This window comes from Chiloscyllium punctatum, chromosome 44, assembly GCF_047496795.1.
Source record: "Chiloscyllium punctatum isolate Juve2018m chromosome 44, sChiPun1.3, whole genome shotgun sequence".
NCBI classification, from domain to species: Eukaryota; Metazoa; Chordata; class Chondrichthyes; order Orectolobiformes; family Hemiscylliidae; genus Chiloscyllium; species Chiloscyllium punctatum.
The window spans coordinates 39,366,685-39,393,671 of NC_092782.1; the positions used below are offsets into that span (position 1 = coordinate 39,366,685).

Here is a 26,987-nt window from a genome sequence, read left to right on the forward strand (position 1 = left end):
TCACATTCTGAGGTTACTACCAGGGACTTGTTCGAATGTAAAGAATGAATGTGCATGTGGGATTTTCTCAGGCATTTACAGAGGACGGCAACAGCAATAAGGGACCGAGCACAAACTCTTTGAGTACTGCCATCAAAACTTAAACATCGTCATGTTGCTGCTGGAATGAAGCCTCACAGTATATTATTAGCACATGGAAACTTAAGTTTTAAGTTGGAGGAGAGTGGATTTATTTTTAGTACTGTGAAGGTCTCTTTTTTTTTAAAAGGTCAAAAGGTCATTTTGAATAGTGAGCTAAAGACAGAATTTCCAAGATACGATGTGATGTTAGGTATATAACAAGCAAGTCCATGGGGGATAATTGCTAAGGTATTTGCTGACTGGAGTTTTGCAACTCAAAGAGATATAGGTTCATTTGGACGGAAAATGTTCTTAGCAACAGACGTGCAAGAAATTTAGCAGTCTCCGGAACATTCAGGGTAGAAAGGAAAATGTCCTGAGTTGCTTAGAAGAAAATTCCATAGGGAGAAGATTATGGAGTTGTCAGAAAGGAAGACATCCTACCATGTTGCGGAAAACATTAGTTTAGGAAGCCCATGTAAGGTCTCAAGGAGAGACATTAATTAAAAAGAATAGCATTGATTGAATTCACAGAACTTTGCCAAAAAGGAAACTAATTAAGGCCATGCCAACTGAACAAGAAGCTTCAGTGTTGGAGATAGAGATGAATGTTTACTGAGGTTTGGATATCTGTGAAGGGTCGGAATCTTTCTTTTGGATATTTGTAATGAGTTTCTTTTAAATAGCTCTTGTATAGTGTTAAAGAACTTATGTTTGTATTTATTTTGTTAACATTTTATAAATTATTGCCACCCAGCCAGTTGGGGCTCCAGCTATGGTGCTCAGTACCGGTGGTGTGATTGGTGAAGGACAAAGCAGGTGACCTCCTTACAAGGTTGACGCACATCGTCCCACTGCAACCAGATACCACATATGATTGAGAGGGTGTCAGGTGACATGCTGGCAGCTATATTGTTCTTGCGCACAGATCCAATTGTTCCTTGGACATTTGGAGTTAGTGCATCCAGAGCTTCAGACTTATAACCATACCACAGGCTCAAAGCACCACATTCCAGCACAAATAATGTTCCCACTGAAAGACTGGGAAGATGAAGGAATAACTAAGAGGAAGATTGGGTATAGGAAATAGATAAATTCAATTTTATGCAAACAGTAAAGTACATTATGGAACTTTCCTTCCTCTTTAGTGTTTCATAGAAACACTGAATATCACTGCTTGGTAGATAAGTGCAAAAGGATGCATTTAGAATCCTTGCTGATTTTCATTATTTTCATTTTACTCTTTTATCGGTTTTGGTTTTAGAGCTGTGAACTGTGAGCTGAAGATGACCTTTGGAACTGTGGGCAGCTGCTTATGTTTAAAATAAAAGGAACAAATTGTTCCTGTTCCTTGTTGTTTGTTTGTGAGGCAGGCCTGAAGTTAATTGCAGGTTAAAAAAAGACTGAAAGAACTGCAGATGCTGTAAATCAGAAACAATAACAAGAGATTGCTGGAAAAGCTCAGCAGGTCTGGCAGCATCTGTAAAGAAAAATCAGAGTTCACCTTTCAGGTCCGGTGGCCCTTCCTTAGATCTCAGGGTTCTGAGGAAGGGTCACTGGACCCTAAGCGTTAACTCTGATTTCTCTTCACAGATGCTGCCAGACCTGCTGAGCTTTTCCAGTAATTTCTGTTTTGATTCTTAATTGCAAGTTAGTTCTTGTTCAAATGATTCGACAGGCTCTTCCACATGACAGGAAAACAGGATGTTTAACCTGATATCAGATGTTTAGCCATTAATGAGGTCAGTACCCGGGAACTGGTGCCAGTAAGTGTGGGAAAGAACATTATGGTCAAACAGAAGGAGGGGTCAGAGTGCTTAAACTGGACTTTGGATTGTGTTTCTGAGAGGAGAAGTTTAGCTGTTGATGCTACAGCATGAAGATATGAAAGCTCCCTGCCTAACCTCTCATTGTCAGCTTTCAGAAGTTCACATGTTTGATATAGGGATGTACTGAAGACTGGTCTATCTGATACATAGCCATTACAATGGCCTGGATGGATTGGGTCACATTGAACATGTTGTGATGAACTTGACGTCAATGGGAAAAGCTGACTTTAAATCAGATAGAGCTCAATTAGTACACCCACAGTGAAACAGAGGTATGGACAACATATTTCACTGACATACATGTGTAGGAGTGGCATTATCAAACATATTGACCATTGTTCAGGAGCCAATGTGCACGGTGCAGATATATCTTTAGATCTGATGATGTGGTTCTCTTTATACAGCAATTTGTAAGTAATATCTGTAAGTCCCATGATCCCAACCATCTTACATGCAACCTCAATTTTTGCAGCTATTTGTTATTTCCTATTGCAAGGGCAGCAAAGCAGAAATAATGATTGTACAAAATGACGCTGATAGAATGGAGCCTTACAAAATTGGGGCTTGTGTATCAGTCAGTCACATGTCAAAAAATATTATACGCTTTGAAGACAATGTCTTATATTGCTTCCAGAAAGGATCTCAAGGCTACAGGATTTTTAAAAAATCAAAAAAGCTTCAACTTATATGCTATTGTATGGTCTGGTTAAATACTATATTAAATATACAACATTGAAGCAGTTTATAACTTGTCAGGATGGAGTCATATTTCTCTCCAAATTAAAATAGTACTTGGTGTACCTACTTCCATTTATAATGGATCCAGAGATTACTAAAACACAAAAGGAATTCTCCTCTCATGACACCCAGTCCATTCAATGTTAGGATTAGTTGGGATTTAGTGCTCTGAGCATCAATTGCTGTGGCAGGTGACATCCATGTTAATTCCCAGGCCCCTCCAAGGAGAAAGACCGCTGGATCCAGCAGCAATTTGGTATTAAAAGTTCTGACTGCCCAACATTTTGTTCAATCAGGAGCATCACCAATGAAGGAGGCTCACTAAAAAACTGCCGGCCTGCTGTGCTTTTCTAGCACCACTCTAATCTAGCATCACCAGTGAAAACCTAACCTGCCTGAGGCTGCCAGCCAATTAGATAGTGGCAGCCACTAGGACCCAGAGATGGTCATTGGATGCTCAATCTATGAAGCTTTGAGGAGCTGAACAGTGAATAAGTGATTTCCTTTTGAAGGAGGTGGGGTGTAGTCAGTAACAATGGCAGGGCAATGGTTTTCAGAGACCTGCCTCCTGCTCCTCATCCCTGCTGATGACTGCAATTAGGTTGAGGCAAATGAAGTTCCTATGCACCTCAACTGTAATATGGTGAGGCCACAACTGGAGTATTGTGTACAGTTATGATCACCACATTACAAGCCAAAAGTCGAGTATTATGTGCAGCAGGATTGCCACATCACAGGAAGGATATAATTGCTCTGGACAGAGTTCAGAAAGATTTACTAGAATATTACCTGATTGGTAAATTGTAGCTACAAAGAGTGATTGGCAAGGATGCCGTTGTTTACCTTAGAACAGAGAAGGCAAATGGGTAATAAAATTATGAGGAGTAGGGATGGAGTAGACAGGAGGAACCTGTTTTCCTTGGCAGAGTGTTCAAAAACCATGGGTTGTAGATTCAAGCTAAATTGCAGGTTTAGAGGGGGCGTGAGCAAAATCTTTTTTACACAGAGAGTGGTGGGTAGCTGGAATTCACAGCCTGAGTTGGTGGTGGAGGCAGAGACCCTGAACTCTTTCAAAAAGTACCTGAATCTTCACCTTAAGTGCTGTAAGCTACAGGGCTATGGGTCATGTGCAGAAAGATGGGATTAGAAGGGCATCTAGGTGCCTTTGGGTCTGCACAGTGTCATTTTCTGCTGCATCATTGCTATGGTTCTACAGTAACTCCACAGAGGCAGGTCACCTTAGTTTTCCTACTTGGAAACGAATCACTTTTATAGTTTGCCATGAAGGCAGGTAATCGAGTTGGTACAAGTTGAGGGCACACATGAACTTTCATGCTGACAACCCAATTGCTGTGATAGCAAGACAGTGTGAGTATCTCTCCAGGGGCAACTTGCCCAATTATTTATCCTTCTTGTCATCTTCCTCACCACCTCCAGTGAGAGGAAGATTGTGCTCCTGGTATTAATAACACTATTTATTGAAAGGGTCTTTATCTGAGTGTAATCATCTGGCTGCAGTTTTGTGCACATTCTGTCAGATTGATTGAGGTTCCAGCACAACGAAAAACATTTTGTGGAAATTTTGATACACTGGAAAAGATTTTTGTTGATTAGTCAGCAGTGATACAATGACACCCTATCAGATTATTACATATATTTTATGATCCTTTGTTAAACATAAAACAAGTTAAATTGATAAACAAGACAACTTGGGCCAACGTGAAACAAGTATATGCAGTGCAACAGTTGAATAAAATCATGACATATCTCTGAAAATATGTTGAGAACACATTCCGACAATAATAGATCACGGAAGATCTACAGACAGCATTCATGCAGTGTTGAAATACCCTCACTTACCCAGCTTAGGCCGTAGGGGTGATTCAGTGGGAGCTGAGGAATGAAAGCAGAACAGATTATGTTATGTTAATTTTTAGACAAATGCTGTATTCTTCCAACATAATGATCTCATGTATAAATAATTTACAACAGAAGAATTTTCATCTACAATATCCCCTAGATAGAAATTCAGCATATGATGTGAACACGATGAAGCTCACTCTTTCTGAAGAATTTAATTATTTAATAATCCAAATTAACTTTAAGAGCACTTTATTAATTGTTAGAGAATAGCAGATAGTCTGCATGTTTGTTGAAGTGAATCACTGTTTGACTTAATTGCTGCATTAATAGTCATCTCGAAATTTTAAATTGAAAGCTGGTCAAAAACACAAGTACCTAACATTGTGCCCTTCACCCAGCGTCAAGAATTTGCCAAAAGGCAAAATCATATTCTATTGACCCTATGGTAGTAGCATGTTAGTAAATTACACTAATGCAGCACATAACAGTCTGCCCTCACACAGCAGCATTTGAATGCGTGTTTAGTAAATTAAAAACAGGAGACTTTAATAAAATTAGACTTCAATTGTTTTGTCTATCCATAAGTGTATTAATCACTATTAGCACTCAATAAAACAGTTTCAAATACCCTGAATCATAACAAAGATAACAGTATCCAATATCAGTAGTAATTAACAAATTCTCCTCTTGAAATTATGCACAATTCAAATTCAATGAGAGCTGGAATATTGTACACTATAAAGCAGAGGATATATTGCTACAGTGAAGAAAAGTTATTGTAGCAATGTTTTTTAAAGTAGTCAACTGTTGTTACTGAGAACATCAGAAGTAGGAGGAGTCAGCAATTTATCTCTTCAAGCTTACTCTGCCATTCAATAAATTCAGGGATGATCTTCTACCTTAACTCCACCTTCCTACATTGCCTCCATGTCAATGATTCTCTTTGTCGCAAAACGTCTCTCAACTTTATCCTGAATATACTCAATGACTAAGCGTATAATGCTTCTAGGGTAGAGTTCCAAACATTCACAACCTTTTGGTTGAGGACATTTCTCATTTACACCCGAAATGATTCCTTATTTTGAAACTGTGAGCCCAAGGTTTGGACTCTCCAGGCAGAGGAAACAACCCCTCAGCATTGATCTCAGCATTAAGAATTTTATATGTATCACTGTGATCATCTCTGCTTCTCCTAAATCTTAACAAATACAAGTGAATATATCCTTCCTCAGGTAAGGTTAGAATCCAACGTGCAATCTGGTGAAAGGAATATTATGTTATGTTAAGTTTTTTAACGTTAATCAATATTATGAAAGTTTGAAGTAAAATGAACTCCAGTGAGTTGCCTCAACTCAGATCTAAAGGCAAAACTAGTCATAATTCAATTATAATTAACATTATATTCTCAAAATATAATATTGGTGCAGTAAGGTTCACATTGCAGAAAGAAAGACCTGAATTTATAAAGTGCTTTTCACTACCACTGAGCATCTCAAAACACTTTATAGCCAATGAAGTACTTTTGTTTTGAAGTATAATCACTGCTATAATGCAGAAAACACAGCAGCAAATTTGCATACACCACATTCCCACACAAACAGCTGCTAAAGTTCAGATAAACTATTTTTCTGTGATGCTGACTGAGGGGTGAGTATTGGTTAGGATGCAGTACTTCTAAGATAGTGTAGTACCATAGGATTTTTTTTACAAGCACCTGAATGGACATATGGGCTTCAGTTTAATATGGAATCTCCAACTGTGCAACAGTACTTTTGTAATCGCACTGGAATGTCAGAAGGTCATAGAGGTCTACAGCACATAAAAAGGCCCTTTTGCTCATCAAGTCTATGCTGGTCAAAAGCAAGTACCGAACTACTCTAATCCCATTTTTTAACATGTAGCCCACAGCTTGGTATGCCCTGGCATCACAAGTAGACGTCTAAATACTTAAATAATATGATGGTTTCTGCCACCATCACCCTTACAGGCAGTAAGTTCTAAGTCCCACCAACCTCTAGGTGCAAAAAATACTTCTTCACATCCCTTCTAAACCTTCTGCCCCTTACGTTAAATCTGTGCCCATGAGTACATGAAGCACTATTAGCTTTATTGATCCCTCCACCAAGGAGAAAAGTTCCTTCCTGTTCACCCTATCCATGCCCCACATAATGTTATATATCTCAATCATGTCCCCTCAGTCACATCTACTTCAAGCAAAAACGAAGCCAGTCTATCCAATCTTTCTTCATAACTAAAACTTCCAGCCCAGGCAACCTCTGAATAAATCTTCTCTGCACACCCTCCAGGGCAATCACATCTCTCCTGTAATCTGATTGATCTTTCGTGCTCAATCTCTGGAATGGAAATTGAACCCAGAACGTTGTGACTCAGAGACAAGTGTGCTACAATTGAGTCACAACTGACACATATGATCATATTTCAAAGCAGATGGCTCATGCCTTATCCACATTGGGCTGTTACAAAGGATGGTAAAATATTCCATTCCTCATCACTGACATTTCTCATCTTGAGAATCACCAAGTAACCTGAAGATATATATTTTAGAAGAAAGATTTATTGAATTGAAAATAAATACAAATCAAAATGCAATCAGTCTACTGACAGCTACGCTACCCTACATTAAAAATTAACAGTTAGGTTATTGACAGCCTCTGGCAAATTGAGAATTGATTTTTCTTGGTATATTTTGAATCATTCCTGAAAGGAGTCATCCACTCACAAATTGGCCTTTACAGCCACAACAGACAATGTTCAACCCAGAAGCAACATACACCTGGGCACAGTTCAATGTCACTAGAGATGGTCGGATGCCATCAGTATCTCTGACTCACATTTAGGACAGACGTGTGGTAGAATTTTGCATGAATCACTGCCAGTGCCTTCCATCTTTGACAAAAGACATTTTGGAGAGAAGCTTTGCTCGCCTCACATGGACTCTTCTTTACTTGACTCCATAGGGAATGGGGCAGTTTTCTAAAACTTCCATTCATTTGCAGATGATGTAAAGATATTTTTCTCGAAACTATACAGCATTACTATTCAATTCATTTTATGGGCTAACACCTTACATTTGTGCGTCATATCATATAAAAGTTTCTAAATTCTGTGAACCCATTCAGGATAACTAGAAGTGTGAACCGTGACAGGCAGAGACTTTTCCCTATTGTAGTGGTTTTTCCATAACCCCTCCCAAGTCCCAGGCAAAGGATCATTTCATTATCCAAGATGGGCATCTGTAACTGTGCAACAACAGAGCATTTGCCCTGCCTTGTCACTAGAAACATGGAAGGACAACCCATAGTTCGTTCTCAATCAAAATCACAAAAAGAGATGTGGTTGCTATTATATTGCTGTTTGTAGCAGCATACTGTTTGCCAACTGGCTGCCATATTTCCACTGTATGAACAGTATTCCTGCCATTCAACACTTCACAAACTGTGACGGTACTTTGTTGCTCACTGTTTTCAAAGTTATCAACCACATACAACAAACATCAAATCCTTTAAGATAATGAACATAGCAGTGTGATAGCTTCAGAGAACCACAGAATCTCTACAGCATGGAAGCAGGCCATTCAGCCCATCGAGTCCAAACTGATCCTCTGAGCATCCCATCCCCTGATCTGTCCATGTAACCCCACATTTCCCATGGCTAATCCACCGAGCTTGTACATCCCTGGACACTATGGACAATTTTCCTTAGCCAATCCATCTAACCTGCACATCTTTAGACTGTGGGAGGAAGTCAGAACACCCAGAGGAAACCCAAGCAGACACACGGACAATGTGCAAACTCCACACAGGGTGGAAACAGAAACCAAGACACAAGAGCCCTTTGTACTCAGTCTTAACTTTTATTTCATCTATATTTCTCATCAAACTGTTCAGAGATGTTTTTATATAATTCTGGAGATGATGCAATTTGAACCTGGCTTCCGCCTCTGAGGATAGGGACATTGCCACAGTGTTACAAGAGAGCCCCGAATATAAATATTAAAACAAAATTTAATCTGTTTTTCTAATTAACCAGTTCAGACATGTTATTCTGGAGCAGGTGGGACTTAAACCTGGGACTCTTGGTCCAGTGATAGGGACACTCCCATTGCATCACTGTACTCAGTCTTATCACTCCTTCCACATACCAGTTCCACCGATTCCCTCTTTATTTTTGTTAATTAATTACCCAGTTAACCCCAGTCACCTGCTTAATTACTTGCTAAATGAATCAGAGCAATGTAATAAATATTCAGACATTAAAATTTCAAACAAATTCAAGATGTGTTCTCTTATGGAGTCTCATAGGATCCCATTAAATGTTCCAAATGAAATGTTTGTGGGACTTCATGAATTTTAAAGACATGTTAAAATGATCTTTTATCACTACAAAAGATTCACTTTGCGTAAGTCTCAAACTGTGCGGCAACTTGAAATATTCTTCACGATTGAGTTCATTTTACTGTGTGTACCACTTACATCATTCACATTTATCGCAATCAGTCCTCGGTTTTGGATAAATGGTGCTAGCCAATTACAATTTCCAGTGAGATCAATTAAAATTACATGGCTTAGACCACAAGTGCTGCTACTGGTTGTATCACAAAAGTGTGGTGCAATATTGGCTAAATAATGGGTTTCTGTGTATGTATCTAGGGGTTAAAGGAGTATTGTTTAAGTCACATGAGGCAGAATCTTCTAATGGTCTGAGTGACATGGGCTGTGGCAAGATTTATGGAGAATTCAGGTGAGAAGCTAATCTCGACATCAGAGGTATCCTGTTCCAGCTTTTAAGCTTTTCACAAGTGGCCTGGTGAGTTTCCCTCTAGGCAGCAGCGAGTTAATTACATGGAAATCAGGCAGGTGCCTGGCGAGCTCAGCTCACCACTTTCTCTGATTGATCTTCATGTTGGATACCAACATTTTAGGGGATGCTCCATAGACATTGATCACATGCATCTTATGCCTGTGGACATTGACATCCAATTTGTGTCAACCACTAAGGACCCTCATAGCACATCTTTGAATCACTTACAAGATGTTTCTGAACTTGCTTTCTGCATTGACAACTATCATTGTAATGCTACTGAAAGGACACTGTATTCAGGGACATGCATCCAGCTTATGGACTAGAACAGGCTGAATGGTCTGGTGTTGTGTCCTCCACTGGGCCAAAGAAATCCTGCCTCATCCAGCAAGATCTCCAGCTCCTTGCCCACCAAGCAGGGCACCATTTTCTCCACACTGCCATATATGGGCAAATGAAACCAAGCAGGGCAGCTCAAGCATGACATTCCTTACCAGGTGTACAATAGGCTTTTAGAGATGACGTGGGCACAAGGGGTGCTGTTGGATTCTGGTATTTCTGCTAAGTAGTGAGTTGCTCTGGGAATGGTGTGAAGTAAGATGAAGCCAGAATTGGACATGAGGTAAGCCACAGGAATGGGCTATATAGTTAATGAGGCAGGTCTGGTAAGATCGGTCAAGAAAATTTGCTGGGCCTTGTGCTGGAAATTCCTTTAAAAAACCTGGCACACCTCGGACTTAGTGGAAAGAAAAGTAAAATTCACCTTATTGTAACAGATTAGTAATGCTTTATTTTTCTGTGCTAGTTGTTAAAGAACTGTGTTTCCATTAAGCAGAGTTATTTTCTTTTAATAGTTAAATCTGACAAGAGCTGTATTTGTCCTGAATAGCAGCTTGTCAAGCAAAGTGACTATCCTGTTGATAATTAAACCTTTGTAATGACTTGTAGAAGTGTAGGACTTAACTAATGGCCTGCTCTTCTCAATTATGTTGTGACAAAAGCAACTGCCCTGAAAGGCCTATTGATTGAATGCTAATGTCTGAATTCCAAGGATATCCTTGACCCAAGTGTTCACTGGGTAGAATCCCTGGGCAACATTTAAGGGACATTATGATATCCCCTTGGCATTTACATGCAATGTAAATGTTTCTACCTTATTCAGCTTCCCATTTATATAAGGGATAATCAGAGGAGTGACAAACTCAAATTCGGCAGGGACCTGATATTGTGGTTTTCTGCTACTGTTTCTTTCTCTAGAGCTTCACAAAATGCTGAACCTGAGTTATTTAGCAAAGGAAAAGTAATCATCTCTGCATTGCACTGGTGTCATGTATATGCAGGATACATTGTTCTCCTAAAATTTCCTGCAAAGCAATACAGGTTGAAAAATCCAACAGTAAAATCCATGGTCAGCTAGGATATGTGAATTATGCTGTCTTCATGCTTTGCTTTCTTCAATTGTGTTATTAATTTTATCCATTGCTTTCTTCCCTTATAACTTCAAATACATGATAACAACAGGGGTTTAAGGGCTTTTTAGATAAACTGGCTTCAGCTGTGGTTTGAATTACTCAGCGATGCTCAGGCAAGTCTGCAGAAAATTCCAATGTAATTGACAACTGATCCATAAAACATTAGGTGAGAGGAAGTGCCATTGGTCCCTACAGGGACTCTACCACCAATCAATCCTGTTGGAAAAACCGGTCTCTTGTAACAAACCCTCTGAGATATAAAACATGCCTTTGTGCTGGGAAAAGAAATCCAGGGACATGATTTGTAATTTTCCGTAAGTTCATTCGAGAAAGCTTTCTCCACCAGTAAGTTTTGTAACAACAGGATGTTTAGTAACAGTCAAAAGCTGTATAACAATTAAATATAAAAATCTGTAGAGACTACATTTGCCAAGAAAACATTAACATGGGGAACCAATGATTAATCTTTTATTAGATGGATTTAATAATCATGTTTAGAGAATCTATAGCTCTGTTAAATAATTAACTTTGAATTTAACTATTATGTTCGGGGGAAAAAAATGAAACATTTATGTCTGGAAAAAATTACACCTAAGCCTGAATACATGTATTAAAATGCTAAAATGTGAGAGACAGCCTTGGTATAAAAGTTTAATGTTTCAGGAATATACATAACAAATCCGTTTTTGTACTCAACAGACCTTCAGAAACCTGCCCTGGGTTATCAGTCTGAATGAATTGTAATTCTGATTTATTCAACTGCTTGCAAATAATTTAGAAAGTTATTAAGAATCAATGGGTTTATTTTTAATGAGCTATGGACTGAGGCACTCATATCCTCAGGTATGCTTTGTTCTGCATATTTCATTTTCACAGGCAGTTAAAGAAAATTATACCTACCATTAATTATAATTCTGCTTTCAAATGCTATAAATCTAAGGAACATTCTTTGCCTTACACATGCTACAGATTAAAGCATACAAGAGAAAAGGTATTTTCTATACACTAGACAATGCTGACTTTTTTCTAGACAACTGTTAAGTATTTAAATTCTGCAACAGTTTAATTTATGAGCCAACAGGTATCTATGACAATGGACCTCTGCAGTAGTTGTGTTCTTACACCCCACTATCGCTCTTCATAAGACTCTAGAAACTAAAAATGCAAACATTACCAGGAGCCAGTAGATATAATATATTTGGATTTCCAAAAGGCATTCAATACAGTACCACACATGAGGCTTATTAATAAGCTACGAGTCCATGGTGTTGGGTAATATATTAGCTTGGATAGAAGTTTGGCTAACTAAAATAAGACAGGGTTGGGATAAATTCCTGGATCATTGAGACCTCTACAAGCAGGGCAGTCTGTACCTGAAACAGAGTGGGACTAATATCCTTGTGGGAGAGTTTGCTAGTGTTGTTGGAAGAAGTTTAAAACAGCTCAGCAGGGGAAGAGGACATAGTGCATTAGTTTAGTAGCAACACAGCATTACCTAGAAAAGGAACCAATGCAGAGTGAATTCAGCCATGTTGTGTCTCAAGAGAATAAGGCAAGGCTGGATGGTCTTTATTTAATTCTAGGCATATAAACAGTAAGACAGATGAGTTAAGGGCATGGACTGATATGTGGAACTGTAATGTTATTGCCATCACAGAGACATAGTTGTGGGTGGAACAAGACAAACAACTCAATGATCCAGGATATAGGATCTTTGTGCAGGATGGTGGAGGGAGCAGAAGTGGTGGTGGTGTCACATTATTAATTAAGGAGTCAGTTGCTGGGTAAGGAGGTATGACATCTTGGAAGGGTTGTCAAATAAAGCTTTGTGGGTAAAGTTTAAGAATAAAAAGGAGGCAGTCAAACTAATAGGGTGTATTATTGGCCCCCAAACACCAGGTAACACAGGAGCAGATATGTAGTCAATTCACCAAGGCATTTAAAAATAATAACAGGATAATTATATTAGAGGATTTTAACTACTCCAGTATTAGTTTGGATAATCATAGTAGAAAGGGTTTCGAGGGAGCAGACTTCTTGAAACACACGCAGGAGAATTTCTTATATGAACATGTAGATGATCCTCAAAGGGATGGTATAGTGCTGGACCTAATTCTAGGAAATGAAGATGGATAGATGTTTGTGGTGACAGTAAGGGAGCAATTCATGACAGCAACAACAACATTGTGTGTTTTTTTCTGGAAAAGGAGAAAAATAGTTTGCAAATAAAAGGTTTTGGATTGGAGTAAGCAGATTTTATAAAAATAAGGCAGGATCTGACCAAAGTAGATTGGGAAGTTACTTGAGGGTAAATCAAGAACAGAACAATGAGAGGTGTTCGAAAAGGTACTGCGGAGATTTCAATTCAACATGTTTCCTTTAGGCTGAAAAGTAAAGTGACAGCCCAGAGAAGCCTGGATGTCTATGAATATTCAGAACTGGAAAAAGAGGAAAAGAGAGACATATAACAGGTACAAAAGGAGCAAAGCAATGGAGCCCCAAATATAGGAAATTGTGGTTGTAGCAGTGGGTTTGGTTGGAATAGTATACTTGGGCAGAATTGGAAAATTAGGAATTCTAGCTCCTGTGTCTACTTTTTGAGAGAACTCACAACTTCACTCTTGTTACAATGCTTTCACTTTATATTGAAGTGCTTTTCTACCTGTATGCATATGATCACTTCTGGTGTGTCTCAAGCAACATTCTATATCCCTTCCATATATTATCCATGTGCTGTCCCATGACAACATCTTCTGCAATCAGATTCTACTTACACGCTGATAACATTTAACTTCTAACTCTCTGCCACCAGAATTGTTTCTGTATTATTCGCTTGTCTTTGCAGGTCTCTTGAGTGAGACCAACTTTCCTATACTTTTATGACAACCACATCAGAGCTGTCTTCAGATTGGCTGGATAGTTGGAAGTGAGGAGGAAAGTCTTAGGTTATGGGAGGATATAAATGGATTGGTCAGATGGGTAGGTCAGTGGCAGATAGAATTTAACTGATAAATATGAGTTGGTGCATTGCAAGAGAAGCAACAAGACAAAGGAGTACTCGATGACTGGCAGGACACTAGGAAGCTCAGAGAGATCTTGGGGAGCTTATCCTGAGATTTGTGAAAGTGGCTGGGTAGGTTAATAAGGTAGTTAAGAAGGTTCTTATAAGAACAGAGAGATTATGTTGGAGCTGTACAGAACTTTGGTCAGGCTGAATGTTACTTGAGATGGAGCATTTCAAGTGAAGAGAGGCTGAATAAGGTCAGGTTGTTTATTTTGGAGCAGAGAATGTAAGATTATAAAGGTCATGGAAAGGGTCCAATAGAAAGCCTAGCTCCCCCTAATCAAAGAGTCAAGAACAAGTCGCCACACTTGTAAAGTGAAAGGGAGGAGGTTTCGGGGGAATTTGAGGATCTTATTTTCATCCAGATACTGATAGAGGTCTGGCGTGCATGCCTGGTAGGATAGTTGAGGTGGGTAACCTTACAACATTTAAAAAGTACTTGGATGAGCACTTGATGTGTCATAACCTTCAGGGTATGGACTTAATATGGTAAAGTGGGATTAGTGTAGATAGTAGTGTTTCTAATAATGGTACAGACTCAATAGACTGAAGGGCCTCTTCTGGATTGTATGATTCTATAATTCAAAGGGGGCATATTTAGGATGAAAACCTGTAACTAGTGGAGTGCCACGGGTATCAGTACTGGGATCATAATAATTTGCAATGTATGTTATTGACTTGGACAAGAGAAGTAAATGTACTATAGCCAAGTTTGAGGATGATGCAAAAAATAGATGGGAAGACATTTGGTGAAGATAACACAGTCTACACAGGAATATAGATAGGTTAAATGAGAGGGTAAAAGCTTGGCAAATGAAATATAATTTGGGAAAATATGAGGTTATGTATTTTGACAGCAAGAATAGAGCAGCTGAATATTAGTTAAATTGCATAAGACTGCAGAAAGCTGCAGCACAGAGAACTTTGATGGCCTTCATGCATGAATCATAAAATGCTCGCATTCAAGTTCACCAGATAATAGGGAAGGCAGTGGAATGCTAGCCCTTATTCCAAAGAGAATAGAGTACATAAAAATTTGGAAGTCTGTATAAAACTACAGGAGGCACTAGTTGGACAATATCTAAAATACCGTGAAGTTTTGTCCCCTTGTGTAAGGAAAGATACACTGGGATTGGAAGCAGTCCAGAGAATGTTCACTAAGTTGACCTTGGACATGGATGATTTTCTTATGAGGAGATATTGAGTAGGTTGAGCCTGCATTGATTGGAATTTAGAAGAATGAGAAGTGACCTTATTGAAACATATAGGATTCTTGTGCAGCTTGACAGAGTAGATGCTGAGAAGGTGTTTCCCTTTGTGGGAGAGGCTAAGACCAGACAGCACAATCTCAGAGGCAAAAGTGAGGATTGCAGATGCTGGAGATCGGAGTCGAGAGTCTGGTGCTGGAAAAGTACAGCAGGTCAGGCAGCATCCGAGGAGCAAGAGCACTGACGTTTCAGGCATAAGCCCTTCATTTGGAAAATGGATTTTCCTGATGAAGAGCTTATGCCCGAAACGTCAATTCTCCTGCGCCTTGGATGCTGCCTGACCTGCTGTGCTTTTCTAGCACCACACTCTCAGCCTAGAGGATTATCAAATCAACCACGGTTTCATTGAATGATTGGCAGAACAGAACCGATGGGACAAATGGCCTACTTCTGCTCCTATAATTTACAGTTTATTATTGAATTTTTTTAATTGGATAAATCCTGAACCACTCTTTCATTTTTCCTTTAAAATGGGCATATTTTTTCCGTCAAATCTCCACCTGTGAACTAACTGAGGGTATACTTACATCTATTAACATCATGGTCAATTAATAACATTCTGTCATAATTACAAGGTTAATAAGGTTAAAGTGGATAGATTTATCAATTCTACACTGATGGTAACACATATTGAAAACTGCAATGTTACCACCTACCATCTGTCAAATCAAGAGTAAACGTTACAGAAATCATTGCCTTCTCCTTTGACAGTCAGATGTTCAAGGAAATTCTAGTTTCCTGATTTTTGTTAAAAGATCTCAGTTCATATATGAGGGCCAGTGGTTGGGCCAACCATGTGCCAGAACCTGCAGATTATCCAGCACATGTCTTTCAGATAAGAAACTCAACCAAAAGATGCAGTTTAAACTTCAAGTGGCAGGATGAGTGAGCTTGTCTGTTGCATCAGCAAGCATTCCACATCATCTCAATTTAAGAAAGGTTCTTTATTCTTTACCCTGCCACTTCCTTAACTGTGAGGAGAATGATTATTCCAACCCACCAACAATTTGACACTCTTTTCTTCGAAGTACAAACAGCATGCCAGAGGCAAACAGTATCAGTCAGCTTGAAAATTGACTGCTGGTTTTCAATGAACAAATGTTAAAATTTGAATTTTAAATGGTCTTGCACAAGGTTGAAAGAACTTAGCAATTATGTCTTCATTTGTATCAAATTAGTTTAGCAGTTTGTAATATTCCTTCTCAAAAATTTGGTGAAAGTTATATGTTACATTATCTCAATGAGGAGACCAAATATAGAGACAATATTTTATTACAGCAATTGTTACAGGTGTAGGTGGTTCTTTCGCAAGATCTTTCAATCTTTAATGTCATGTAACAAACAACAGCAGCTAAAATCAAAGCCATTTGGGTCTGTGTGTAATTACACACTAGGGTTGCTGATGTCACTAAGCTTGTTTCCATGCAATCATACTAAAAGATAATGTGCAGTTTGCACATTCTCCCTGTGTCTGCGTGGGTTTCTTCTGGGTGCTCCAGTTTCCTCCCACATGCTAAAGATGTGCAGGTCAGGTAAATTGGCCATGTTAAATTGCCCATAGTGTTAGGCGCATTAGTCAGAGAGAAGTGGGTTTGGGTGGGTTACTCTTCGGAGGGTCGGTGTGGACTTATTGGGCCGAAGGGCCTGTTTCCACATTGTGGGGAATCTAATCATCTAATCATAACCAGACAGTTAAGGCAAGGTGGAGAGAGGGCACGTCAAGAGACAGGTTTAAGGGAGTATAGATGGGGTGTGGGTTAGAGAGTGAGGGCCTTTGGGAGGGAGAAACTCAAAGAGGGGATACTCAGAGAGTGTTCTTTGGTGATTAAAGTAGCACATCTTGTAGATGGCACACACTCTTGCCATTGTGGTCAGTGGTAGAGGAAATTGATGTTGAAGGTTTTAGATAGGTTGTCAATGAAGGGCACAGCTTCCTCCTTGATGGCGCTGTTTGAGCTGTACTCATCCAGGCAAGTGAACAGTAGCCCATCACACTCTTGACTTATACCTGGTGGTTAGTCTGTGCGGAGTCAGGAGTTGAATTCCTCATCACAGAATTCCATAATGACCTGCTCTTATAACTATTGTATTTATATGATTGGTCCAGTTCAGTTTCTGGCCAGTGATAACCTCCAGGATGTTGAAAATGGGAGATTCAGTGATCATAATGCATCTGAACATCAAGTTATCAGCCTGAGCCAGGTTCTGTCTACATCTGGTATTGCTTCAGTATCTGAGGAAGTGCAAATGGCGCTAAACATTGATAATTACTCAATGTTCATCTCCACCTCTGATCTTGGTGGGGGATGGTTAGCAACGAAGCAGCTGGAGATGGTTGGGCACAGAACACTGTTCTCCTGGATGTCCTGGAGCTGAGATGACTGACCTCTTAACAATCACAATCATTTTCCTATGTGCCAGGTGTGACTCCAACCAATGTAGAGCTTTCTCCTGATTACTATTGACTCTAGCTTGACTGGCTCTCCTTCATGTCACACTGAGTCAAATGTTGCCCTGCTATCAAGAGAAATCACTATCACTTCCCTTTTCAAGTTCAACTACTTTGCTAATTTTTGAACTAAAGCTGTAATGCAGCCTGGCAGAACCCAAACTGAGAGTCAGTGAGCAGGCTATTGCTGAGTATGTGCCACTTGACAGTAGCTTGGATTAAAATTTCAATTACTGAGCCAAAAGGTCTCAGATTGTGGTTGAATGCAACCTTTGCTATTGGTGGCCCCCCATCTCAAGAATGCTCAGTCTCGAGTTGCTGAATGTTTGAAACTGATCCCATTTAGTGGTATGGACACACAATATGTTGAAGTGTATCCTAGTATTTTACCTCCATGAGGATTGTGCAGCTCCTGCTGATACTTTCATGGACAGCTGCATCCATTACAAGTAAATTGATCATGTTCCAGTCACGTACATTTTTCCTCTACATGCTTGCATTACTATCTGCTGCTGACCCAGTCTACATCCTTTAGGTCTTGGCAAAATAGGTCATAGTAGGCTACCAGGCTACTCTTGGTGATGGACACAGATATTCCCACATTTTGTTTCCTTGTTACCCTCAATGCATTTAATATGATGTTTGACAAGAAGAAAAGATTCGTTAACAGAAGGAGGATGCTCTAGGTGGTACCCAGCAGGAGGTCTCCTTGTCCACGTCTGACTTGACTTCATGAAACTTTGTGGGGTCTTGATTCAACATTAAGGACTGCAAAGGCAACTCCTTCCCTGCTGTATACCATTGTGCTGTCATCTCCAGAGATCTATCAGTGTCAGGTATCTGAATCGTTGTAATGTATGATGCCATGAGTATGCCTAATTCAAGGTACTGCTTGACTAGTTTGTGCATCAGCTCTTCTTATATTGGCACAAAACCCCACGTTAGTAAGGAGCATCATACAGGGTTAACAGGGCTGAATTTGCTGCTGTCATTTCCATTGCCCTGATCAATGCGGGTGGTCTGCCTGGTTTCATTGCTTTTATTAGATTTTGAAGCACTTAGATATAACTGAATAATTTACTAGGGCTTCACTAGGCCTCTTTTTAGAGGGCTAGGTAAAATTGGCAGGTTTTGCACCCCTAAAGGAAAGGCATTAGTGAACCAGGGATGTGTTTTTATGTCAATCATAATGTTTTCATGGTCACCAGTAGACTAGCATTTAAGTTTAGATTTATTACTGAACTCCAATTTCACCATTTGCCATGGTGGGATTCAAACCCATGTCCCTAGAATATTAACACAAAAACAAAAATTGCTGGAGAAATTCAGCAGGTCCAGCAACATCTTGGAGAGAAAGCAGAGTTAATGTTTTGGATCCAATGATCCTTCTTCAGAACCATTCAGAAAAAAGGGTCACTGGACCCAAAACATGAACTCTGCTTTCTTTCCACAGATGCTGCCAGACCTGTTGAGTTTCTTCAGCAATTTCTGCTTTTGTTTCAGATTTCCAGTACATGCTGTTCTTTGTTTTGTTTTCCTGAAAATATTAGCCTGGACCTCTATATTACTGGTTCAATATAACTATTCCTCTGCTTTCCTTTATTGGGAGAAGAGTAAATGGTTATTGAGAAAGAAGGTCATGGTGGATGAAAATGAAAGGAACATGTTTAAAGAAAGTTAGATAGCTTTTTTTCTGTTTATATAACAATAAGGACAGAAATGGGGATTGAATATTTTAAAATAGAATGAAGCCTGAACAGTTCACAAATACATTCTGAATGTAATAACAGTGGATAACACTTGTTTGGCAGCTTTTAAGTCACATACTTGTTAATACCATAGCTTTATTCAGCTATGAATCTGGTTAATGCTTACAGAGCTAACAGTGGTAAGGCTGACCACAAGTTTGTTCTGTTTTGCAGAAAAATTACGATAAGGTCACTAAATGTTTAACAATTGTGAGATATTTTCCTAAGTGCCTAACCCAGAAATAATTTGCATAGAGTTTTAGGTAATTCCACTTCTGACGTGGTACTTTTAGGTAAAGTATTGGAAAGGAGCACAAATCAGTATTGAAAACCTGGCACAAATGAGCCCTGCTGGCTTGTAAAAGGGAGTTCTGATGATGTACTTAAATTTCAACCAAATACAAGATAACAATTTGCAGCTGAGCTAAGTTTTTACTTTGCAATGAGATAAAGGAAGTAATAACCTTTTAACTTGGTTGCATTAAATAATTAATCATTGAAAGGTCATTTACTCATTGCTGTATTATTGCCAAATGTCTAGATTGCTGTAGTTGATGAACACGAACATTTAAAGAAATAACTGAGTAATCAAGAGTTTCTTTTGTGTTTGTCTTCTCCTTAATGATAGATTCAAGTACTTACTCAGCCATTTTACAGCACTGTCTACATCTGGGCAAAGCCAACTGTATTTATTTATGATTAATGATTAACTCCAAGGAAAAAGCTTCAGGATGATCATTTCAGCTTCTTCACGGTCATGTGCTGACAGACAGCAAGCTGGTTTGAAGTGTGTCTACTTCAACGCCAGAAGTATCCGAAATAAGGTAGATGAGCTTGCAGCATGGATAGGTACCTGGGACTTCGAGGTTGTAGCCATTTCGGAGACATGAATAGAGCAAGATCAGGAATTGATGTTGCAGGTTCCAGTGTTTAAATTTTTCATTAAGAACAGACAAGGCAGTAAAAGAGAAGAATGGGCTGAGAAGTGGCAGATGGAGTTTAATTCAGATGAATGCGAGGTGCTGCCCTTTGGGAAAGCAAATCTTGGCAGGACTTATACACTTAATGGTAAGGTCCTAGGGCGTGTTGCTGAACAAAGAGACCTTGGAGTGCAGGTTCATAGCACCTTGAAAGTGGAGTCGCAGGTAGATAGGATAGTGAAGAAGGAGTTTGATATGTTTTCTTTTATTGGTCAGAGTATTGAATACAGGAGTTGGGAGGTCATATTGCAGCTGTACAGGACATTGGTTAGGCCACTGGTGGAATATTGCATGCAATTCTGGTCTCCTTCCTATCGGAAGGATGTTGTGAAACTTGAAAGGGTTCAGAAATGATTTACAAGGATGTTGCCAGGGTGGAGGATCTGAGCTACAGGGAGAGGCTGAATAGGCTGGGGCTGTTTTCCCTGGAGTGTCGGAGGCTGAGGGGTGACCATATAGAGGTTTACAAAATTATGAGGGGCATGGATAGGATAAATAGATAAAGTCTTTTCCCTGGGGTCGGGGAGTCCAAAACTAGAGGGCATAGGTTTAGGGTGAGAGGGGAAAGATATAAAAGAAACCTAAGGGGCAACTTTTTCACGCAGAGGGTGGTACGTGTATGGAATGAGCTGCCAGAGGATGTGGTGGAGGCTGGTACAATTGCAACATTTAAGAGGCATTTGGATGGGTATATGAATAGGAAGGTTTGGAGAGATATGGGTCAGGTGCTGGTCGGTGGGACTAGATTGGGTTGGGATATCTGGTTGGCATGGATGGGTTAGGCTGAAGGGTCTGTTTCCATGCTGTACATCTTTATGACTCTCTGACTCTAAGAGGGGGAGGTGTGGCTTTGTTAGTCAAGGATAGTATAAAGGTGGCTGGAAGAACTTTTGATGAGGACTTGTCTACTGAGGAAGTATGGGCTGAGGTTAGAAACAGGAGAGGAGAAGTCACACTGCTGGGAGGTTTTTATAGGCCTCCGCAGAGTTCCAGAGAGGTGGAAGAGAGGATTGGCAAGATGATTCTAGGCAGAAGTGAAAGAAACAGAGTGGTCATTATCAGGGATTTTAACTTTCCCAATATTGGCTGGAAATGCTATAATTCTAGTACATTGGAAGGATCAGTTTTTGTCCAATGTGTACAGGAGGGTTTCCTGACACAGTTTGTCAAAGGGCCAACAAGAGAGGAGGCCACACTGGATCTGGTACTTGGTAATGAACCAGGTGTTTGATTTAGTGGTAGGTAAGCACTTTGGACAGAGTGACCATAATTCAGTTACATTTAGTTTAACAATGGAAAGGGATAGGAACATGCCACAGGGCAAGAGTTATTGATGGGGCAAGGGCAATTATAATGAGATTAGACAAGACTTAGGATGCATAGACTGGGGTAGCAAAATGCAGGGGATGGGGACAATTGAAATGTGGAGCTGGTTTAAGGAACAGATATTGTGTATCCTTGATAGGTATGTGCCTGTTAGACAGGGAGGAAGTGATAAGGTAAGGGTTTACTACAGAACTTGCATCTCTTGTTCAGCTGAAGAAGGAGGCTTATGTGACGATTAGACGAGATGGTTCAGATGAGGCGATGGAGAGTTACAGATTAACTAGGAAGGAATTAAAGAGAGAATTAAGAAGAGCAAAGAGAGGACATGACCAGTCTTTAGCAGGTAGAATGAAGGAGAACCCTAAAGCTTTCTGTAGCTATGTGAGGAATAAAAGGATGACTAGGGTAGGAATAGGACCAGTCAAAGACAGAAGTGGGAAGTTGTATGTGGACCCTGTGGAAATCACAGAATATTTCTGAACGGTTTTCACTTAGGAAAAGGATAATATTTAGAGGAGAAGAATGAGATATGAGCTATGAGACTAGAAAGGATCGAGGTTAGTAAGGAAGAGGTGTTATCAATTCTAGAAGGATTGAAAGTAGACAAGTCCCCTGGGCCGGATGGGATTTATCCAAGAATTCTCTGAGAAGCTAGAGAGGTGATAGCAGAGCCTTTGGCTTTGATATTTGAGTTGTCATTGTTTTCGGGTTTAGTACCAGAGGACTGGAGGATTGCAAATGTTGTGCCCTTGTTCAAGAAGGGCAGTAGAGATGACCCAGGTAATTACAGACCAGTAAGCCTTACGTCTGTTGTAGGAAAGGTTTTGGAAAGGATTATAAGAGATAGGATTTATAATCATCTAGCAGGTAACAACTTGATAGTCAACATGGTTTTGTCAAGGGCAGATCATGTCTCACAAACCTCATTGTGTTTTTTGAGAAGGTGACCAAGCAGGTGGATGAGGGTGGGACAGCTGACGTGGTGTATATGGACTTCAGTAAAGCTTTTGATAAGGTTCCACATGGTAGGCTGTTGGAGAAAATGCAGAGGCATGAGATTCAGGGTGATTTAGCCATTTGGATTAGAAACTGGCTTTCTGAAAGAAGGCAGCGAGTGGTGGTTGATGGAAAATATTCAGCCTGGAGTCCAGTTACTAGTGGTGTGCCACAAGGATCTGTTTTGAGACCACTGCTGTTTGTAATTTTTATAAATGACTTAGACGGAGGCATAGGTGGATGGGTTAGTAAATTTGCAGATTACACTAAAGTTGGTGGAGTGGTGGACAGTGTGGAAGAATGTTGCAGGTTGCAGAGGGGACTTGGATAAACTGCAGAATTGGGCTAAGAGGTGGCAAGTGGAGTTCAATGCAGCTAAATATGAGGTGATTCACTTTGGGAAGAATAACAGGAAGGCACAACACTTGGTCAATGGAAAGATTCTTTGTAGTGTCAATGCGCAGAGGGATCTTGGGTGTCCATGTACATAGATCCCTGAAAGTTGCACCCTGGTTGATAATGCTATTAAGGCAAACAATCTATTAGGTTTTATTGGTCGAGGAATTGAGCTCCGAAGCTGTAGTGTCATGCTACAACTACACAATGCGGCCGCATTTGGAATATTATGTACAGTTCTCATCGCTCCATTAGAGGAAAATACTTGGAAACAGTGGAAAAAGTGCAGAGGAGACTTACCAGGATGTTGCCTGGTCTGGAGGGAAGGTCTTTTGAGGAAAGGCTGAGAGGCTTGGGTCTGCTCTCATTGAAAAGAAGAAGGCTAAGAGGGGATTTGTTAGAGACATACAAGATGATCAGAGATTAGATGGGGTACACAGTGAAAGTCTTTTTCCTAGGATGATGATGTCAGCTTGTACAAGGGGGCTTAACCACAAATTGAGCGGTGATAGATTTATGACAGATGTCAGAGGCAGGTTCTTTACTCAGAGTAAGGGTGTAAAATGCCCTGCCTGCCAACGTAGTTAACTCAGTCACATTAGGGAGATTTTAACAATCCTTGGATAAGCACATGGTTGATGATGGGATCGTGTAGGGGGATGATCCTCGATGAGTTCACAGGTCAGCGCAACATTGAAGGCTGAAGGGCCTGTTCTGCACTGTATTGTTCTATATTCTATGTTGCTGAATCATTTACTCACCAATTCTCAGCTTCTTCCTCCTTAAGTAGTAATCTTTGCTCAGATGTGGCTCCATGCCTGGAATTTCCCACTACCTTACACTAATAGCTATACTTAAAATAGAATGTTACAGTGCAGTACAGGCCCTTCAACCCTTGATGTTGCACCAACCTGTGAAAGTAATCTGATGCCCATCTAACCTACACCATTCCATTATTATTCATATGTACGTCCAATGCCCATTTAAATGCCCTTAACTTTGGTGAGTTTACTACTGTTGCAGGGAGCCCGTTCCACACCCCTACTACTCTGAGTGAAGAAACTACCCCTAATACCTGTCCTAAATCTATCACCCCTCAATTTAAAGCTATGTTAGCCTTCACCATGTGAGGAAAAGGCTCTTACTGTCCACCCTATCTACCCTCTAATTATCTTGTACGTCTCGATTAAGTCACCTCTCAACCTTCTTCTCTCCAAAGATAACAGCCTCAGTTCCCTCAGCCTTTCCTGGTAAGACCTTCCTTCCATACCAGATAACAAATCTCCTCTGAACCCTTTCCAAAGCTTCCACCTCCTTCCTGTAATGCAGTGACCAGAACTGTGCACAATAGTCCAGGTACAGTCTTACCAATGTCTTGTACAGTTGAAGCATGATCTCGAGGTCTGAACCTCAATCCCCTTACCAATAAACGGCAACACAACTCTATCAATCGTAGCAACTTTCAGGGGTTTATGTACCAGGACACAGAGATCTCTCTATTCATCTATACTGCCAAGAATTTTACCATTAACCCAGTACTCTGCATTTCTGTTACTTCTTCCGAAGTGAACTATCTCTCACTTTTCTGCATTAACCTACAGGTGCCACTTCTCAGCCCAGCTCTGCATCATATCTATGTCCCTCTGTAACCCACAACATCCTTTGGCACTATCCACACCTCTGCCTACCGTGATGTCATCCACAAATTTACTAACCCATTCTCTATGCCCTCATCCGGATCAGTTATAAAAATGACAAACAGCAGTGGCCCCAAAATAGATCCTTGTCGCACACCACTGGTAACTGAGCTCCAGGATGAACATTTCCCATCAACCACCATCCTCTGTCTTCTTTCAGCTAGCCAATTTCTGAACTAAATCATCTTCAAATCACCTTCAAGCTCAAAATTCCATATTTTGTGCAATAGCCTACTGTGTGGAACCATATCAAATGCCCTACTGAAGTCCACTATTCTATCTCGCTGTGACTTCACTTTCAAGGAACTATGAACCTGCACCCTAGAGTCTTGTTGTTCAGCAACACTGCCCAGGACTTTGTTGGGATATATTCATAAAAGTCTTCGGGAGAAGGTGATCATCTTTAAAGACACAGGTAGTGGGATTTATTTCATAAAGCCATTAAAGAGAAGGGGAACCAATTATTAGGCCCCAAAATGGCAGATATCAGCAACTGTATTTGCCAAAAGGACAGACTCATCCATTTTATTTGTATAAAGTGGGAATCTCACATTTAATTTGCATAAAATGGGAATGCTCCATTTTTATTGCATGCAGCATCAGCATGCAATAGCAGTATTGTTGTAACATAGGACTGAGATCTTTTAAAGCAATTCAAATTAGTATTCACACTTAGAAAACTTGGCAGCAGAAATAATATTGCCAGAGAAACAAGCTTATCTGCAACACCACCTTCCTGTTTCTTTCTCTGTGATTTTCGATTCCATAACTAAAAATCATTCTACCCCAGCCTTAAAATACTTAATAACAAACGCTCTACAACCCTCTGTGGTAAAGAATTCCACAAATTCTCTACCCTTGGAGAAGAAATTCCTCCTCATCTATGTTTTAATTTGGCCACCACTTACTCTGAGATTATGGCCATTGGTCCTCAAGTCTGCCAAAAAAGGGGATCTATACTATATTGTAGATATAGTCTGATCGGTACTTTATATAGTTTTAGGAAGACTTGCTCATTCTTACATTCCATTTCCTTAAAAATAAAAGGCAACATTCCATGCCTTTCCAATTACCTGCTGAACTTGGATGCTAACTTTTTACGATTTGTGCACAAGGATCCCCAAATCCCTCTGTGCTGCAGCTTTCTAAATTCTTTCTTTATTTAAATAACATTAAGCTCTATACTTACTGCCAAAGTTCATAACCTCATATTTTCTCATGTATATTCCATCTGCCACTTGTATGCCCGTTCATTTAACCTGTCTGTGTCCATGTAGATTCATTGTATAAACTCATCATTTATCTTCCCATCTTACAAGAAAAACCAAAGGAATTCTGAGGATAAATAGGTGATCCAAGCCAAGAGTTTTGGCAAGAAGGCATTTATATCCATGGACCTCTTCCAAATTTTAAGTTTGTAAAGGAGGCAATTCTCACTATGTTATCAGATAGTTTTTCTTCTGCTATAGTACACTATTTGCAGCCTCCAGCAGTGCAATCACACAGATTATAGGTGTGGTGCATAGTTCACAGGTTAACAACATGGTCAAAAAGAAATTGCCTGGTCCAGAGATCCAGGATATTATCAAAAAGAAATTGTCTGGTTTGTAGATCCAGAATACTGTTCCAAAAAACTGATTGGTTCAGAGATTAGGGATACTGTCAAAAAGAAATTGTCTGCTTCAGAAATCCAGGATAATGCAAGAAAGAAAACACCTGTTTCAACATCACAGTCACCATCCTCAAATGACTTTCAAAAGATTAAAGATCCTTTGGAGATTGTGATAGAGCATTTCTCAGTTTTAGTAGGGAAGTCCTCTGCAAAGGAAATCTGAGAAATTAAAGGTTAAGGGATCCAGCTTTACAGACTTACAAGAACAGTGGCAGTATCAGCAATCTTCAACCTAGAAATATACTAGTCTTCAAGGAGGAGAACGTATGCTGGCATAATAATGAAATGTCCAAACAACCTGCATTTGTGAAGTCAGAGACTTTGCAGGAGGTGATGCATTCGTAAATGCAATTATATCCAAAAATGTACAAATATTAATGATGGGATAAAAGCTTGGAGGGAGATATTTTATGTAGATGTAGGGCTCTGAAAGAATTAATGCTGAAGCGTGCATTAAGAGTACCTGATATGTTGATGCCATAAGGGCCTCAAAGGAATTAGACCCAGTACTGAGATCTCCCTCAATGTCTTAGTAACAATGTCTATCA

The 26,987-nt window shown here is 39.8% G+C and overlaps 1 protein-coding gene across 1 annotated transcript in view; it reads right to left on the reverse strand.

Moving 5' to 3' along the window:
- The window catches only part of LOC140466901 (reelin-like), a 371,462-nt gene that overhangs the window by 230,630 nt on the left and 113,845 nt on the right, over nucleotides 1-26,987 (reverse strand). Inside the window, exon 5 of the mRNA XM_072562696.1 lies at nucleotides 4,548-4,580. Coding sequence (XP_072418797.1) covers nucleotides 4,548-4,580 — 33 coding nt within the window. The remainder of the gene's footprint in view (nucleotides 1-4,547; nucleotides 4,581-26,987) is intronic.